General features: G+C 34.3%; 3 protein-coding genes across 4 annotated transcripts; all 3 read left to right on the top strand.

The window, feature by feature from the left end:
- Positions 1-1,126: 1,126 nt before the first annotated feature.
- On the top strand, positions 1,127-6,429 carry LOC114747050 (uncharacterized). Of its 2 annotated transcripts, XM_028935336.1 has the most exons (3): positions 1,127-1,274; positions 2,999-3,238; positions 6,117-6,429. In XM_028935336.1, the coding sequence occupies exons 1-2, from the start codon at positions 1,202-1,204 to the stop codon at positions 3,220-3,222; spliced, it is 297 nt and encodes a 98-aa protein (XP_028791169.1). In that variant the 5' UTR covers positions 1,127-1,201; the 3' UTR covers positions 3,223-3,238; positions 6,117-6,429. The 2 variants fall into 2 exon arrangements, with proteins under 2 accessions (XP_028791169.1, XP_028791168.1); XM_028935335.1 differs by lacking the exon at positions 6,117-6,429 and having other exon boundaries at positions 2,999-3,457.
- On the top strand, positions 4,117-6,374 carry LOC114747049 (uncharacterized). The gene is made up of 2 exons (XM_028935334.1): positions 4,117-4,328; positions 5,875-6,374. Exons 1-2 carry the CDS (start codon positions 4,256-4,258, stop codon positions 6,096-6,098), a joined length of 297 nt encoding a protein of 98 aa, XP_028791167.1. The 5' UTR covers positions 4,117-4,255; the 3' UTR covers positions 6,099-6,374.
- Positions 6,430-12,379: 5,950 nt separating the features above from the next.
- LOC114747062 (biotin carboxyl carrier protein of acetyl-CoA carboxylase 2, chloroplastic) lies at positions 12,380-15,682 on the top strand. Its single transcript, XM_028935348.1, has 8 exons — positions 12,380-12,398; positions 12,592-12,811; positions 13,694-13,747; positions 13,866-14,029; positions 14,137-14,464; positions 14,600-14,671; positions 14,957-15,022; positions 15,280-15,682. Exons 2-8 carry the CDS (start codon positions 12,659-12,661, stop codon positions 15,301-15,303), a joined length of 861 nt encoding a protein of 286 aa, XP_028791181.1. The 5' UTR covers positions 12,380-12,398; positions 12,592-12,658; the 3' UTR covers positions 15,304-15,682.
- The last annotated feature ends 877 nt before the right edge of the window (positions 15,683-16,559 follow it).

Here is a 16,559-nt window from a genome sequence, read left to right as displayed (position 1 = left end):
AAAGGGTATGTTTTAGTGTTTTATATTTAGAATCAAGATGAACTTCTCAATTAAATTCTACGTTAAAAATTAGAAGAGATTCTTAGTAGAATAATTTGGGCATGCATGCCACCATACCATGTGTATTTTGTGCTTGTACAAATTCACTGAATTGCAATGCTTTATACCGTTTATGTTGATCCAAATGTTTACATTAAATTAAAATTTTTTTTTTTGGGTTTTAGAGATAAATTGGAAGAGTTTAATTGCATTTTAATTTTTCGTATATTAATATCATACTCATTTGCATAATTATTGGTCTAATAATAAATGTGTGCTAAGAAAATGAACAAAGACTTAATTAGCATTTGTAATACTTTTTTAATATCCATCTAGTACCCTTATGATCTTTCAAGGAGTTAATCTGTTGATTATATATGTAGAAGCACACGTGTTTTATCATTAACCTATAAAATCACATGATGAATAAAATTTGATATATGATCATGTGTAATTAGAGAACTTGACCTAAGTATTTTCCAATATTTTATGTCTCATTATCCAAAATGTAATTCCTTGAAAATTAATGTTTGGATGAAAATTAATTAATTAAAATTATTCCAATTTATAAATATAAATATTAAAAATTTATGCATTTGTATTTATATAATATCAAGTTATATGATTTTTCTAAAAGAATAATTCAGTTCACCTAAAAACATGTTCCTTTAGAAAATAATGTTGAGATGAAAAGTAACATTCTTTATAATTAAGTACTATTTTTATATAGCATTAATTAATAAATCAATTTAAATTTTATATTTTGAATAAAATTAAAATATTTAAGCTATAAAATGTCTTCATATTAATTATAAAACCAACTCATTATTAAAATATTTACAAGAAATGGAAAAAAGGTATCGCATTGTTTCGCTACTTTCCTGGTTTCGGCCCAACAACCCATCTCGAAGTGACTATAGTGGGCCAACTTCACTGGCCTACCGAGGCCCAAAACACACCGAACTTCGTGGTATACTCGAACCCGACCTAACCCGATTCAGTCCAAATGGGTTCCCGAATATTCTTAGACGGGTACGGCACAGGGCTGGATTCGCCAGAAAAGTAGAAAACAGATTCCGACTAACATTGTAACGGTCCCAGGAGATCAAGGAAGAATCAGTATACGTCGTCTTCTGTTGCATCTCATCTCGTACTAACTGTCATGGCGATGAACAATGGATTCAGATCTGCAGTGAGGCTCCTCAATTCTTCCGACGCGGTGGTTTCAAAGTCAGGTCAGTCACGCGTGTATAATCCTTCCTCTATTTGGTTGATGATAACCTATTCAAAGAGGTTATGGATCGATCGTCGAACTTTGAGCCTATTTTTTATCTGCATTTTATGTTTCCTTAGTTTTGCTGTATGAAATTTTGGTTCTTTTGTTTACCGATACTCCTGTAGGAGTGAAATGAAGGTTTTTTTTTTTCCCCCTCCTTATTATTGTGAATTTACGTGGTTTTGATCTGAGAAGAGGGTCAATATGAGCGAGTAATTGATTAGCTTCTCACATTATTGATTGAGTTGTTTGGTTTTTAAGGGTGATGGGTTGTGGGCAAATCGCCTATTGCGATCCCGGTTTGACAGTTTTTTAAATGAAATTTTAATGAACGAAGACGTGGGGTATTGGAGGCTTGTATTTTAATGAACAAAGACGCTTTGCAAAATATGTTATTCTGCTATTCTACTTCAGAACTGTGCTCAAGACCTACTCCTTCAGGAATTTAGGTCCGAACCCTCGGTTACCATGCTCAATGGTTCAACCGAAAATGTCATGATATCAAGACCAAAAATAAGGCACTTTCTGCACAACATTTAATGCTGGCCAACGATCATGTCATTTTGGCTTGATGACCTAAGGACTGATATGTGATATGTAGTCTTGACAGATGATTCTTTAGAACTTAGGGTAGTGGAAGAATTCCCAAGTGAGATGCTTCTTTTGAATTGCTTTAATCTCTGGAGTTCATATGGTCAAGTTTGTGGAGGATTTTAAATCCCGAAAAATAATGTATGAGGAGGATAAAACCTTCGTCTTAATGGACGGAAGCATGTGCAACTTTCTAACAATATATCTGGTGATGGTTGTGAATCCAGTAACAAGAGTGAATGAAGTACAATACAGGATACTAAACTAATTCTGGTAGAAGTTTAAAATTAGGGCCATGGAGGCACACAAGAATCATATCGTGCAATGTAGATGAGACTGCTTGGAATATAAACAAATGGCAAGATAAATTGCGAAAGCAAAATTGCTTAAGGTTAGATTGCTGGTTTTAAAAGCAGTAGAGCCATTGTACGAAGGAAGTGGCTCAACTAGGAATCGAGAATTAGCTTTAAGAGGAATTGCTTTGGCAACATATAACGGGGTGTGGATCTTCATTTCCTAGGGCAATTGGGTTATCATCTGAATTTGGAAAAATTGTTTCTGGGAGTTGGAATTCATATTGACTTACCATACTATGTTTAACTTGGTATCATAATTGAATTGTGCGTTCTCCTAGGATTGGCAAGGTTGAAAGCCTCTTGTTTGTTGATTCTTTTGCTACCTTCTCATTTTTCATGTTTACTAGGTTGCAATTTGACATTTTATCATCAGTTCTTCTATGATAAAACTGGCACCTGATATCATTACATATAGGTTGGACTTTAAAGTTCCATGCAAGCCAATGTCTTCTTCAGTATTTTAACTGGAAGAACGCTGTCCCCTCCAAAAGAAAACAAAATGAAAAAAAACCCCGCATACCACTATTTGAAAGATCATGAACATGCTAACGAAGCATATCATGCATAGCAATGGTTTAAATGTAATGTATTGTCATTGTTCTCCTTCCCTTGTAAAACTTACGTAGGTTTGGTGCCTGTATGGGTTTTTTTTCTTTTTTTTCTTTTTTGAGAAAAATAATGTTGTTCATTCTGGCAAGCGTGAATAAAAAGATAAAGGCATGTTAGTTGTTGACAGTGAGCAGAGGTTTCCGTTCCACTGGGGTTAAGAGAATGGGAGGTGGACACGGGCATGGCCATGACGAGCCAGAATATATGCATGCAAAACACATGTACAACTTGGATAAAATGAAGAATCGCCCCTTGAAGATGTCCCTTGCTGTGTTCAGTGCCTTCAGCATTGGTGTTGTTGTTCCAGTCTACGCAGTCGTTTTCCAGCAAAAGAAGACAGCTTCTGGCTAGCCGTCTGCACATGATTTGTTTGCTTGCAGTTGGGAATCCCAGACTAGCTGAATGATGATTTTTGTGCTGTTTTGGATTTTGTTTCTGAGCAAAACTAGAAATGGGTTTTCTCTGTTTCTTGATAATAATTGGTTCAGTTATTGTTCCCTAACGCTCAACGCTTGTACATTTTCATATCTTCAAAGGAATAATATACTTTGATTGGTTGATTTGGTTTGGTAGTTTGATTGGCTTAGTTTGGAGCAAGTTTTCAATTTTGTCTTTCTTCTTATAGACGGCAAATGGAGGGACAGTTCAGTAAACTACTATACTTAATGTTTTCCTATTAGGACTGAATATAGTCCTCATCTCCCGCTGAAGATCGAAGTTTTACAATCACCACTTCATGGTAGTCGCCAAAACTAAGCTAATTACAAGCATGTTCATGAAGTTTCTAACAAAATAAGCCCGATTTGTTCCTATGCTATTCCCCGAATTCCAATGAAAATGAGCTACTGTTCTTTTCGGTAATATCTTTACAAACAGGTGAAGCCATTGACATTCTTTATCCTTAAAGTTACATGTATTTAGTACATGTCCAACATTATTCCATAATTTATTTTCTTATTTTAATTTTTTACATTATTATCAATTATACAATAAAAATACCTCTTCAATGTAATCATTTTATCTTAATCAAGAGCTGAGTTTTTTTTTTTTTAATCCCTACTATTGTTATTTTTGCACGTTTATATACTAGAATAAATGCTTGGCCTTATTTAGTTTGTGATAATTTAAAATTGCAATATTAGCGCAAGGCACAAGACTCGTACTAATTTCACGATTCTAGAGTTGACCCGGTTCTTGTAACCCCAAAAAAACAAAAAGAGTTGACCCGGTTCTGTTCAGTCCGGTTTCCTAACAAAAAGGGGCCTAAAGGACTCGATTGGTCTAGAAACCGGGCTCGACTGCGAGAGAAGCAAGAGGAAGAGGCAGCCGCGCAGAGGAGCATCTTAGCCGTCGTCTTCTGTGGCATCTCATCCCGCACCTTGCTATGGCGTTGAACAGTGGACTCAGGTCTGCGGCGAGGGTCCTCAAATCTTCGGACTCGTTGCTTTCGAATTCAGGTCAGTTGCCGCCGCTTTAACCCTCGCACCGTCGTCACGCGTTGTCGACCCCCTCGCTTTTTGGTTGCTGGGGAGCTGTTTCAAAATGCTATGGATCAATCGTTTTTGAATCTCCTAATCCTTAATCATGTATGAAATTGAGTGCTTTTGCTTGCCGATGCGCATTTAGGAGTGAAATGGAGATTTTTGTGTGTTTGTGCTGTTTTGATCAGAAATTGGGTGAGGGAATAACTAACAAGGAACCTTTTGGCACGATTGATGTGACCTTTGTTGTTTTGCTTCTTAAGGTCATAAGGTGTTCTCTTTTTTCTGACCACCGTTTCTGCAGGTGTAGGTAGTGTGGAAATTGCGAAAATGCAATAAAAGAGAAGTTTGTCATGTATTTACTATCATAATATTTTAACAAAATAGAATATGATTTTTTGTGTAGGGACTTTGTAAATAGGTGAAAATTCCTCAGCGTTGTTGTATAGTTGTCTTATTTCACTTGAATTAATCATATTCTTGTCATGTTTTAATCTGAAAACCTCAAAGCAATAATATAACAAATTGTATGTACATTGAATTCAACTATCTTTTGGCCTGTTTCACGTGAATTCAGTGAAAATTGACGTAAGGTTAATTCAGTTGCTGTGCTTGACGTTAAGTTAAATGATATCAAAACTTTAATAAGGGGCTGTCTGCCACTCTAGACAGTTAAAGTGTGCCCACGCATCATTCCATTTTGGTTCGATGATCTTTATATAGATATTAAAGTAACAAATTTTGTTGAACATGATGAGCTTTTGTCATCTGTACTCTGAGAAAACCCGTTCAAGAATTATTGTGACCTATCTTGGTTCATTGTGTGTCGTGGAGTCTAGACTTGAATACACTAGGAATTGAAGCAAAAAGTTGAGATCAAGTGCGGAAGGAAGACACTGTGATGTTTGAATATTTGACCTGGAAGGAAGAAGAGTCGTTAATATGAATGCACTCATTTAGTGATAAAAAATTAGATCAAGGTAAATTGCAGTCGTAAACCTTGAAGGCAGAAGATCCATTAGACGAAGGAAGTAACTATTGTAGAATAAACAATTAGCTAACCATAAATTGTAGTGGCAACATATAGTGAGGTTGGGACTTGGGATATTCACGTCCAATGGCAATGGGGCTATCAACTGAACTGGAAAAGAAACGTGGTTTTGAGTTGGAAATGATAATGGGCCTCTCAGGATAAAGTTAGCCTAATGAATTTGGCGATATTTTCAATCTACGAGTATATTTTTCTGCTTGATTCAATGCTTGAGATGATAAGAGTAAATTCTAACTACTACTTTGGTTAGTACTGTTGAAAGTTTCCTGTTTTCTTGTTCATTTGCTACTTTCATCTGCACTATGTTTACAAGCTGCAATTTGGGCATTGTATTCTTCCATGATAGAACTCGCGTCAGATCTTCTTCCTTTATAAATAGAACTTGTGGACCTTTTATCCCTTGTATGGAGATGGAGTCATTTTATTATTTGTGCTGGCGAGCCCAAATAAACAAACATCTTGTTGTAACAGTGCACAGAGGTTTTCACTCAACCGGGGTTAAGAGGATGGGGGGCGGACATGGCCATGGCCATGATGAGCCCGAATATTTGCATGCAAAACACATGTACAACTTGGATAAGATGAAGTATCGTCCATTGAAGATGTCCCTTGCTGTGTTCAGTGCCTTCAGCATTGGTGTTGCTGTTCCTGTCTATGCAGTCATCTTCCAGCAAAAGAAGACAGCTTCTGGCTAACTCTCTCATCACATGCTCTGTTTACTTGCAGTTGGGGAACCCAGACTAGCTATGTAATAGTCTAGTTTATGTGTTGCTTTAAATCCTTGTGGTGATAATTTTTTTCCATAATTCAATCTAGTTCTCAGTTGGGGCTTAGTTGAGATGTTGGCGACCATGAACTGCCGTGCTTTTGGTTTTTAATCTCATGAACTATTTATATGGCACTTGAGTTCCATTAATGTGTGAAATAACTACGACGCAGTTGAAGATAATGATGGAATTATGATTAAGAAATTTTTGGAGTTCATGTGTAGTTAACTGTGAAACAGTTTGCTGAATTTCATGTGAACTAGTTTGGTACTCATTCCATCCTCAGAAATAAGTATATATAGCTAATTCATTCTCATTAAGAAAAGTTAATTTTAAAATCATTGCATTTCCAACCAAGTTGGAAGCCATTTTCATCCGAGTATGTTGTTTTTCGCTGTTTGATCAGCCGAGGACCTCAGTCATTCAATGTCATTTTCATAATTAAAGGTTTTGACTGTTATTATTTGTGTCAACTGCAACCGGCCACCTGTATCGCTTCAATGATTGCCTCAGGGGCTGCAATTCCAAACCTGTAACCTCGGCTCTATTAATAAGTCGTTGAATGAAAAGGAATTATCATTAAGGCAAGTATTATAGTATACTTTAACGATTTTAATTATAAAATGGGCTAAGGTGGGCATTTACCTTAAAAGATTTCAGGGGCGTCGGTGTCTGAAATTATTTTGGACTTAATGTCGCCTTGAAAGATTCTAAATAGTAAGTTTATTATAGCTATTATTCAAGTTAAGTTTAACTATCAGTTGATCAAATATACATGTCATTCATATCATTTTTGTTAAAGATGCAAATTTGTCTAGACGTATTGAAAATTTTCAAATCATAGTAATGTTGTCTAGACCATAATCCAGGTTAAATTTGATTATTACATTATTAAATATGCTGAGCTTATAGGTTTACATATTATTGAAGTTATTTTGTTTTGGATTAATATGCAAATTTATCTCAGAAGTTTAAACTAAAAAACATAGGATGATAGAATTAAGATGTATCCTGAAACATTTTTTCAATATCACATAGTATACTAAACTAATTTAGTGTTTATCCAACATCATAAAATATTTTTTTCAGTAGTATCCTAAAGTATTTACCCTTTAAGTAATTTTCTCTACAGCAATGAGCACCCTAAATATATGATATTGAGTATTACTAAAAAAATATTTTAGAGGGTTGGACGTAAAAGATTATTGAATAAATACTTGCTGAGTTGAGTGCTGCTCAAAAAACATGATACTACCTCCGGTCCTAGATATAAGAACCAGTCGAAAGTTTGAATTTAGTCTTAAATATAAGACATTAATTCATTTTGTCTTTTAAACTTATAATATTTTCTTTAAAATATCCCTATTGATAGTAAGAGGTTTCCAACAAGGAGATAATTCCAATGTACATGACTAAGTAGGGTAATTTAGGAAAGTCAATGTACATTTGTTACAAATAACTAATTTAACCAATTTTCTTAATCTTTTAAATTAGTTATCTAAATCTTATACTAAAGATCAACATAGTACTTGGTAAACCACAAATTTATTTAAGATATTGAGTGCTAACATTGGCATTAGATACAACTTAACACTACGTAGTGAGATGCCATCCTTAAAAAAAAAAAAAAAAAAAGATATTTAACGTTTTAGACTAGGGAAGTGGCATCCAGTATGAACTATTTTTTTTAAGTACATCCAATATCCTAAACTATTTAGTGGTGCATTCAACATATTGAAATATTTTTACAAGTGCATTCAACACCATAAAATACATTTTTATACAATTTTATACTTTACAATTTATGATATTGAATGAATCAAAAAATAATTTGGAGTGTTGAGCGCATTTGAAAATAATATTTTAAAGTGTTGGATGTATCAAAAATATAATTTAGGGTACTAGACACACTTAGGAAATGCTTCTTACCAAATACACTATAAAATATTTAGGGTGGCGATTGCATTTGGAAAAAAATACTCCCCCCAGTCCAAAATATAAGATAAACTTTGTCTTAGTTTTTTTTTTTTAAATAACATTCACTTTACCTAAGCATTTAATGAGTTTTTTTTCCAATTTTGCTCCCTATATATTTTTTTTCTCTTTGATTCATTTATTGTATTTTTTACTCATTCTCTTTATTAATAAGGGTATATTTAGGGAAAAATATATTCATTACATGTTTATTGTTTTAAATTAATTTTAACTGATTTTTTTAATAAACATAAATAGATAGAATTTAAGAAAAGTCGTTAAAAAAGACCTTGGAATATATAAAATTGTAATTTGGGTTCTTCACATAATTACTATTAGAGACCGAGTCTTAAATATGAATTATGAAATGTGGGGAAAAGAGCAAAGTATCCCCTTCTTCTCTTTCTTCTATCCCATCCTCTCCTTCTCTTTCCTTCTGCAACTCTAAATTTTTTTTTTTTTGCTCTTTTTGGAAATTTTCTTTCTTAATTCTGGTTAACTATCGAGCAAGAATATGTATTTTTATCATGTTTCTATTTTTTTTTTTTTTATATTCCAAATTTTATCAGGTAACTAATCACTTCACCCCACCTACTACTCGCACATCACTCACTTTTCTAGCCCTTTTGTTGATTCCGTGAAGCTTGAATCAGTTGTTAAGAGTTCCACTGCCAAGTAAGAACCCTTGCCTCTACCGTTCTCTACAGTTGGGTGCCTACCTAATTATTTTGGGTGCAGGTGTAGGTAATAAGAAGAACAAAAAAACCAGACGATTAGTAAATCAGTTGAGACACTGGGTCAAGGATTAATGGGTTAGATCGGGATCAGACGGGGTCAGACTGGTAATAATTAAAATAATTTAATTTAATTTAAAGGTGTAAAGATATTCCTGTTTTAACAAAAAAGTAATATTTAATTTATTTATTTAGTTTTTCCTTCTAATTCTCTCCCTCTTCATACATTAAAATTTTTTTTAGTTTTTATTTTTTCACTTTTATTTACATCCTCTCTCCTCATTCACGTGGCTTGGTTTACTTTTCAAGTTCCAGTTTTTTTTCTTCTTTTTTATCCACTCTTTCTCTCCTACCACACAGATCCATCAAATCACACTATCTGCCTTTTGTTTTACTCCTCTGCACCTACACGCCGATCTCATCTCCTCTCCCACTAAGCCCCCCTCTCTTCTCTCTTTGTCCTTACCTTCAATCACAGTCTCTCTCTCCCCTTTCTCTTTCTCCTTATCTTCCATGAGCAACATGAGCTGAGTCTGTGAGTCGAATATTGAGATGAAGATAGATAGTACCAACAACCATGGAGTGCAAATGACGGTGACGGAGCAAGAAGTGGAGAGTGAGATGTCACAACCACGGCTTAGCAACGACGGATACAAATGAGTTCTAGCATTCTAGACAAACTGGCAGAGACATTCAGAGTTTCTTTTCCTTTTTTTAGTTTTTTCTCCAAATATTCACTTGTGTTTAATTTTTTTAAAATTTTTTTTAAACATAAAACGAGGTCGATTCTTGAGGGTGGAAGATTGAAATCATTAAACCGAGCAACCTATCTTAACGGGTTGGTTACCCGGTTCTTACTGGTTGAACTGGTTTTTCACCGGTTTGAACAGTATCTAGTTTTTTCCCTCAACCAGATTGGATTAGAAACCGGTTCACCTGTTTTTTGGTTGAACCAGCTGATCTGGTCCAGTTTTTTCTTCATTGGGTAATAGTAGGGGGTCAAGCCTATCATAAATCATGTTTCAAGTGTTCACATGGTGGCTGTCCCATATCACTATCAAATTATGTAACTCTTGAGGGCATTTGTTTCAAGTGTTCATGGTGGCTATCCCTGTTATGTTTACTTATGTGACAAAGTGGGAAAACTGATAAGGAGGAGGATGAAGAGTGTTATTATGATAATTATGGTAAGAAGTTTTGTTTTACAGATGATGGTGAAGAGTATTATCATGAAGAATATTTTGTCTCTATTATCAAAATAGTTGTTGTCATGGCCATGCTATTTTTTTTAAAATATTATTGGCCATAAGAATGATGTTATTTCCAATGTACATGTTGTTATTAGTATACTAGTGATGAAGAATATTTTGCTTGCATTGTAAAAAGTAGTTACTTCACCAATCTTAAATTGTTATTTCCAATTATAAACTTTGTCAATTCATCATACTTAGCTTGTTATTCTTAACAACTTATCAAAATTATTATTTTAAATTTTAAGTTTGTTATTTCTTATATAAAACTTGTTAATTCGTCGTATTCAACTTGTTATTCTCAATAACTTACCAAACTTATTATCTTAAATTTTAAATTTGTTATTTCCTATACAAAAATTGTTAAGTCATCATATTCAACTTGTTATTCTTAATAACTTACCAAACTTATTATTTTCAATTATAAACTTATTATTTCCTATATAAAACTTGTCAATTTGTAATACTTAACTTGTTATTCCCAACAACTTACCAAACTTGTTATTTCTAATTATAAACTTGTTATTTTCTATACAAAATTTATCAATTCGTTATACTCAACTTATTATTCCCAACAGCTTACCAAACTTTTATTTCTAATTATAAATATGTTATTTTCTATATAAAACTTGTCAATTCATCATATTTAACTTGTTATTCCTGACAATTTATCAAGCTTGTTATTTCCTATACAAAACTTGTCAATTCCTCATAGTCAACTGGTTATTTCTAACATCTTACCAAACTTGTTATTTCTTATATAAAACTTATTAATTCGTCATACTCAATTTGTTATTCCCGATAATTTATCAAACTTATTATTTTCAATTATAAACTTGTTATTTCCTATATAAAACTTGTCAATTCCTAATGCTTAACTTTTTATTCCCAGCTACTTAACAGACTTGCTATTTCTAATTATAAACGTTGCCAATGATAAGTTTAGTATAAGAAATAACAAGTGTTGAAAAGCTAATCACATTAATTGAAGCTTGATAAAATTTAAACCATCGAATTATATTTAAACCAAGTCAAAAATCAAGATGAAAAATGCACAACTTATGCTTTCGAGCTCATTATGTTATCCTTTTTGTGTTGCCCTTGAGCTTGGTTTCAATAGTTTATATATTTTTTTTAAAAACAAAAAAATAGTAGGGATATAAAAGTTCAATTTGTCCAGACTTCAAAAACTTGCCAGCCAAATAAAGCTTATCTTTAAACTCACTTATTGCCAATCATTTATAAATAAAGAGAACATAAACTTAAAGAACAAATCAAAGAATATTAAAGGGGAATCCTCTGTGTTCAACTTTGTTTTCTGCCTACAAACCAATCAATGAATCAAGGGAAAGAACAGAACAAAAATGATCATATTTGATCTCTCTTTTTTGGGTATGGATTCAAGCAAGAGTGAATAGAAGATAAAAATTGAGAGCATTTGCTGCGAATGATAAGGGCGATTCCTTTAGCAGCACCTGTTGCTGCCACCACAACTATCATTAGCTTCAACCAAGTTTTGTTGAGCTTGATTCTTGTTTTCCTTGTATCCTTTTTTTGGTCCCGTTCTTCACTTGTTTTGGGAGAAGGAACAAAGAAGACATAGTCAAAACAAAGAAAATGATAGAGGAAGAGGAGAGAATGAGAGAAGTGGGGGGAGATGGGGTGGGGATGAGGATGAGGAACCACGGTTAGAGGAGAAGGGAAAGGAAGAGGAAGAAAGGGACAAGAAGGAAAGAGAAAGACAGAGGGGGAGGAATAAGAAGAAAAGGAAAGGAAAGGATGAGATAGAAAAAAGATAAGCAGAAGGGCATTTTTTACTTTTCACCAATATTTCATAATTTAGGCAGCACTTTTGTTAATTCAAGTATCTATTTCACAATGTTTTATATTCAATGGCCTTTGTTTGCAATTTTTCCTAGAATTTGTTTTTTATTTTGAGTACTTTTCAATGGTAGATTCACCTTGGCGTTCTAAGATTTGGCAATACCTTGGGCCCTTTCGGCCTCCTAACTGATCATCCGCTGATCCACTAACCCAAAGCCGCAAAGTGGAGGATAAACTAGACCCATCAGATCGTCCCAACCTAATAGTAACAGTAGTAACCGTTAGATCATCAAACCCAGCGCCCTCTCTTACCCGCTGATCTGCAAGACCAAAGCCTCGCTTATCCGGAGTTGAAGGAACTCTCTCTTCCCCCGAGACAAAATGGTAAGAAACGTAAAATGAGCGACTGAGTACAGCCAAAGCCAAAGCCTTTTTTATCCTTCCAGGTTAGTTCGACACTTTGAACAGTGTGACGTTGATATCGCACACATCGTAATCATCGAAACTGATTCTAGCCTCTAAAAGCTAACACTTGTTCTTCTTACTTCGTATTCTCCATCCATCCCCACATCCCTCCTTTCTTCGATCTCATCGCCTCCACCTTTTTTATACTCGCTTCTTTCATCATTTCTTGTATAGATCAGAAGAGACCCATTTGAGCTCAGGTCGAGACCCCGAGTAAGGTTCAAGCGTTTGGTTAGTTCCAATGGCCTCCTTTACTGTTCCCTGCCCGAAATGTGTTTCTCCTCTCCGCTTAGGATTGAACTCCCAGAATCTGCAGCGGCCGAGGCAGTCCAGCTTGAAGCCATGCCAATCCTTGCCAGCTTCGTTCTCTGATCCAGCGTTGTTTGGCAGTCGGGTATCTGATTTTATTCAATTTCAAATTTTAATTATGAATCTGGTTTAAAATGAACGACTCATTGTCGATTTGTTCGGATTTTGGCTAATGTTGTCGCTATTGGGTATTGCTGTGTTATTGATTGTATATCTTCTGAATGTAGAAATAATAAGTAATAATATGATAAAGAAGCTAAGGGTTGGTTCATGCCTCTCCTTTTTATGGAAGACAGAAGGATGTAATTTTAGATATTGGTTTTTGGGCATGTGGGGGCCGTGAGGCTGAATTATTTCCATTTTTAGCATATCAACTTTTATCCTATTGTTGATGCTAACTTCAATTATTTTATACTTATCCAGTATTAGGCGAAATTCCGCGCTAGGGGGCCTATGGTTTCGATAAAAAGGAAGAGCTATTCTTTTGTTCCAAAGACTCATCTTTACTTGAAACTTTTTTCAAGATCTCACATATTATGGATGACTTATTCGGTGGTCCCCAGGCCGCAATTCTGCTATAGGAGATCAATGTTTAATTTAAAACTATATTTGCAGTAATATGCATTGCTTTGACGCCCTGCAGCTTGGCGTTGGATTTGAAACTTACTATAAGTTCTCTGCTTGTTATCACCAGTAAAAATTTTAGTCAGTAAAGTGCATGATATGGATTTTATTTAATGAGGGCATCTGTTAAAAATATGCATTCAGGTACCACACCAGTAGTTTTAGTGCTTAAATAATGTCCTATGTGCTTAAACTTGGAAAAATTCATGATTAATCCATGAAATGAATTTCAGTTTGATGATGGTTTTTTTATTGATTGAATACAAATAAACAGTCATTGACTTGGCAGCTTTATGTTATGGATTATTTTTATTCAGCTGTTCTATGTGATTGTCTCCTGCAGAGCCTTAACAGGAAGCAACTTCCTTCCTTAAAGCTTCAAGCACAACCGAATGAGGTCAGTTTTCCATGAAATGTATTTTAAATGAAAATCATCATGAGAGTTTGTTAATTCGCCTATTCAAAGAAATTCTTTTTAAGGCTGTACCCATATGTCTTACCCTGCTTTTCATTAGGCTACTGCTATCAAAGATTCTTCAAACTCTGCTCCCATGCCTAACATCGGATCTGACGTTGCATCATCGCAAGAAAAAGATGATGGGAAGCTCTCTGGTCCAAGCACTTCTGTGGATGAAGCTTCAGTTTCTGCATTCATGAGTCAAGTATCCAATCTTGTCAAGTAAGACTAGGCAACTGAAATTTGGATGTAATCTCATATTTTCCATATTTCCATGTTAGATATGTATTGTTTACCATACTCGGTGTTATAAATTTCCACGTGCACAGACTTGTCGATTCCAGAGATATTGTGGAGCTGCAACTTAAGCAATCAGACTATGAGCTTTTGATAAGGAAAAAGGAAGCTTTGCAGCCTCCACCAACCACAGCAGTAGCTCCAGCCCCTCCATCTCTACCCTATCCCCCATTTCCTTCTCCACCACCATCTCCTGCTCCTGCTCCTGCTCCTGCTCCTGCAAGCCCTCCAACTTCAAAAGCTTCACCTGCCTCACCGTCCCCAGGGAAAGCAAGCACCTCATCTCATCCGCCATTGAAAAGTCCAATGGCTGGAACCTTTTATCGAAGCCCAGGACCTGGTGAACCGCCATTTGTAAAGGTATGTATATTTTACTTATTTTCTGGTAATCTGTCAATTTACAAATGCTATTGATTATTTAACTATGTCATTATCAACTTAAGTATATAATTTTTACTACATAGAATAGTCTTGTTTAATTTCCTGCTGCTTCAGGTGGGAGACAAAGTGCAGAAAGGCCAGGTCTTATGCATTATTGAGGCTATGAAACTGATGAATGAAATTGAAGTACGTGTACTATCTTTTCTTTTGTTCTTGCATGTCTACATTGTTTTTCCCCCTGTATCATTGCTTTTCGAATTACCCCAGTTGACTCAGCATTAATGGTACTCCTATATACCAAAACCCTTAAACAAGGCCTATCAGTAGGGCACCCTTAAGAGCAGACTTAAAGAACCACTGATACACTTTCTGTTTGCTTCATTTCCATTTTCTTGAGGTGCTTTAATCTCTAGTCGTTGGCTACGATAAAAACCAAAATTCACATTCTTTGGTTCTCCGTTTTTCTCCCAGGCTGATCAATCAGGAACTATAGCTGAGGTACTCTTGGAAGATGGGAAACCAGTCAGTGTAGATACGGTACTCTCTTTCTCTCCCCTCACTCCAGAAAGAAAAAAAATTAATAGATAAGACTTGTATGAAGTTCTTTATGTGTTTGTTATTAAAAATCTTAATAAAATTGTAACATGTATGTATTTTATACAACTTATCATTATATTGTCGTCATTGGACAATCTGATAACGAACACTGAAAAAGCTGCATCCAAATTGTGTCCAAATCGAATAATTAAAATAGGTGGTTCATTTCTTTAACTTAATACTCGTGTTTCTTGCAGCCGCTTTTTGTAATTGCACCATGAGTAACAGGAGGGACCTTCTTCAAAGTTGTGGGCAACCCCCTTTGTTGGGTAAAATGAGGATTTTCTGAATTTTTTTATGAGTTCCTTTGGTGTGTAACTTAACTTACTTCTGTTAATCTCACTTTTAAAATCTGTGCTTCTTCATCCTTGCCTATTTATTCTAAGGTACCTTTTATTCATGAGGTCTTCAACTTGTTGAAATGAACTCCGGACAAAGTTGCAGTCTTAAGTAGTCTGGTGCTTTTGTAGTTTAGAATAATACTGTTGAATATTTTGCCATCTGCTGCTATGAGCATTTTTCTGAAGCTGAGAGATGGAATTGTACCCAAAATAATGTTTGTTTTATATTTGAGCATATCTTATTCTTGGAGTCTCCTCATTATTGATATCACAGCCCCAAAGTTATTATTTATTTAGTTATTTTACTATTTTAATCGAAATATATTTATGGTTTTTTTTCCCTGTTTGTTTTCCGAATTTTCACTCTCTAGACTTTTCCTTATTTGTGACTTGAATATTTAAGTGAACAATTAAAAAATATGTTAAAATTTGAAGGTCCATTGTGCCATTAAATTAAGGTTCATGTGGCTGGAAATTGGAATCATCAATCAATCATTGACTACTCTCTCTCTAGAGAATCTTTTCATACACGTTAATAAATTTTAAAGAAATCAGAAAAATTACGGAAGAACTCAGAAGATGTATTATATATGAAATTTATATTTCATAATTATATTGTGTACTTTTCCTTTTCTTTATGCATATTTGCGAAATGCACTTCCAAAATCAAATTTTCAAAGTAATTGATCCAAGTGTCTGGGTTAGCCCCCAAAAAGGCAGGTTTAAGGGTTAAACCTCAAAAGCACTGAAGCCTCAAAATGCTATCAATAGGTAAATTCAATGAAGTTTTTTCCTCTAATAATGAAATGCAAGCAAATGGAAGCGTTCTGCCGGCTTGTTATTATTTTTTTAAATTTCACAAATGAATATTTTTCATTTTTTTTGTTTTTATATTTTATAAAATATATTTATAACTTATACAAAATATTTGAATATTTTCATTAAAAATTATAAAATGACTTTAAAATATTTTTCTCTTCATGCTGGTACTATCTACTCCACCACAAACGTATCTATTGGTATAAGGATCAATCTAATTTTCAATTTTAAAATGCATTTAGAAGGAATAAAAATTGGAAAAAAATTAATTATAGTAAAGGACTAAATTAGGAAGACAATTCAATAGAATAAATTGG

This window comes from Neltuma alba, unplaced genomic scaffold (genome assembly GCF_004799145.2).
Source record: "Neltuma alba isolate B1F8T4 unplaced genomic scaffold, ASM479914v2 tig00005193_pilon, whole genome shotgun sequence".
Lineage (NCBI taxonomy): Eukaryota > Viridiplantae > Streptophyta > Magnoliopsida > Fabales > Fabaceae > Neltuma > Neltuma alba.
This window is presented reverse-complemented; position numbering and strand designations above follow the sequence as displayed.

Excerpts from the sequence above, each read along its gene's own strand:
- LOC114747050 (XM_028935336.1), top strand. The coding sequence starts at position 1,202 with ATGGCGATGAACAATGGATTCAGATCTGCAGTGAGGCTCCTCAATTCT. Across the intron at positions 1,275-2,998 it reads CGCGGTGGTTTCAAAGTCAG|TGAGCAGAGGTTTCCGTTCC; the intron begins GTCAGTCACGCG and ends AGTTGTTGACAG.
- LOC114747049 (XM_028935334.1), top strand. The coding sequence starts at position 4,256 with ATGGCGTTGAACAGTGGACTCAGGTCTGCGGCGAGGGTCCTCAAATCT. Across the intron at positions 4,329-5,874 it reads CTCGTTGCTTTCGAATTCAG|TGCACAGAGGTTTTCACTCA; the intron begins GTCAGTTGCCGC and ends TTGTTGTAACAG.
- LOC114747062 (XM_028935348.1), top strand. The coding sequence starts at position 12,659 with ATGGCCTCCTTTACTGTTCCCTGCCCGAAATGTGTTTCTCCTCTCCGC. Across the intron at positions 13,748-13,865 it reads TTCAAGCACAACCGAATGAG|GCTACTGCTATCAAAGATTC; the intron begins GTCAGTTTTCCA and ends GCTTTTCATTAG. Across the intron at positions 14,465-14,599 it reads GTGAACCGCCATTTGTAAAG|GTGGGAGACAAAGTGCAGAA; the intron begins GTATGTATATTT and ends CTGCTGCTTCAG.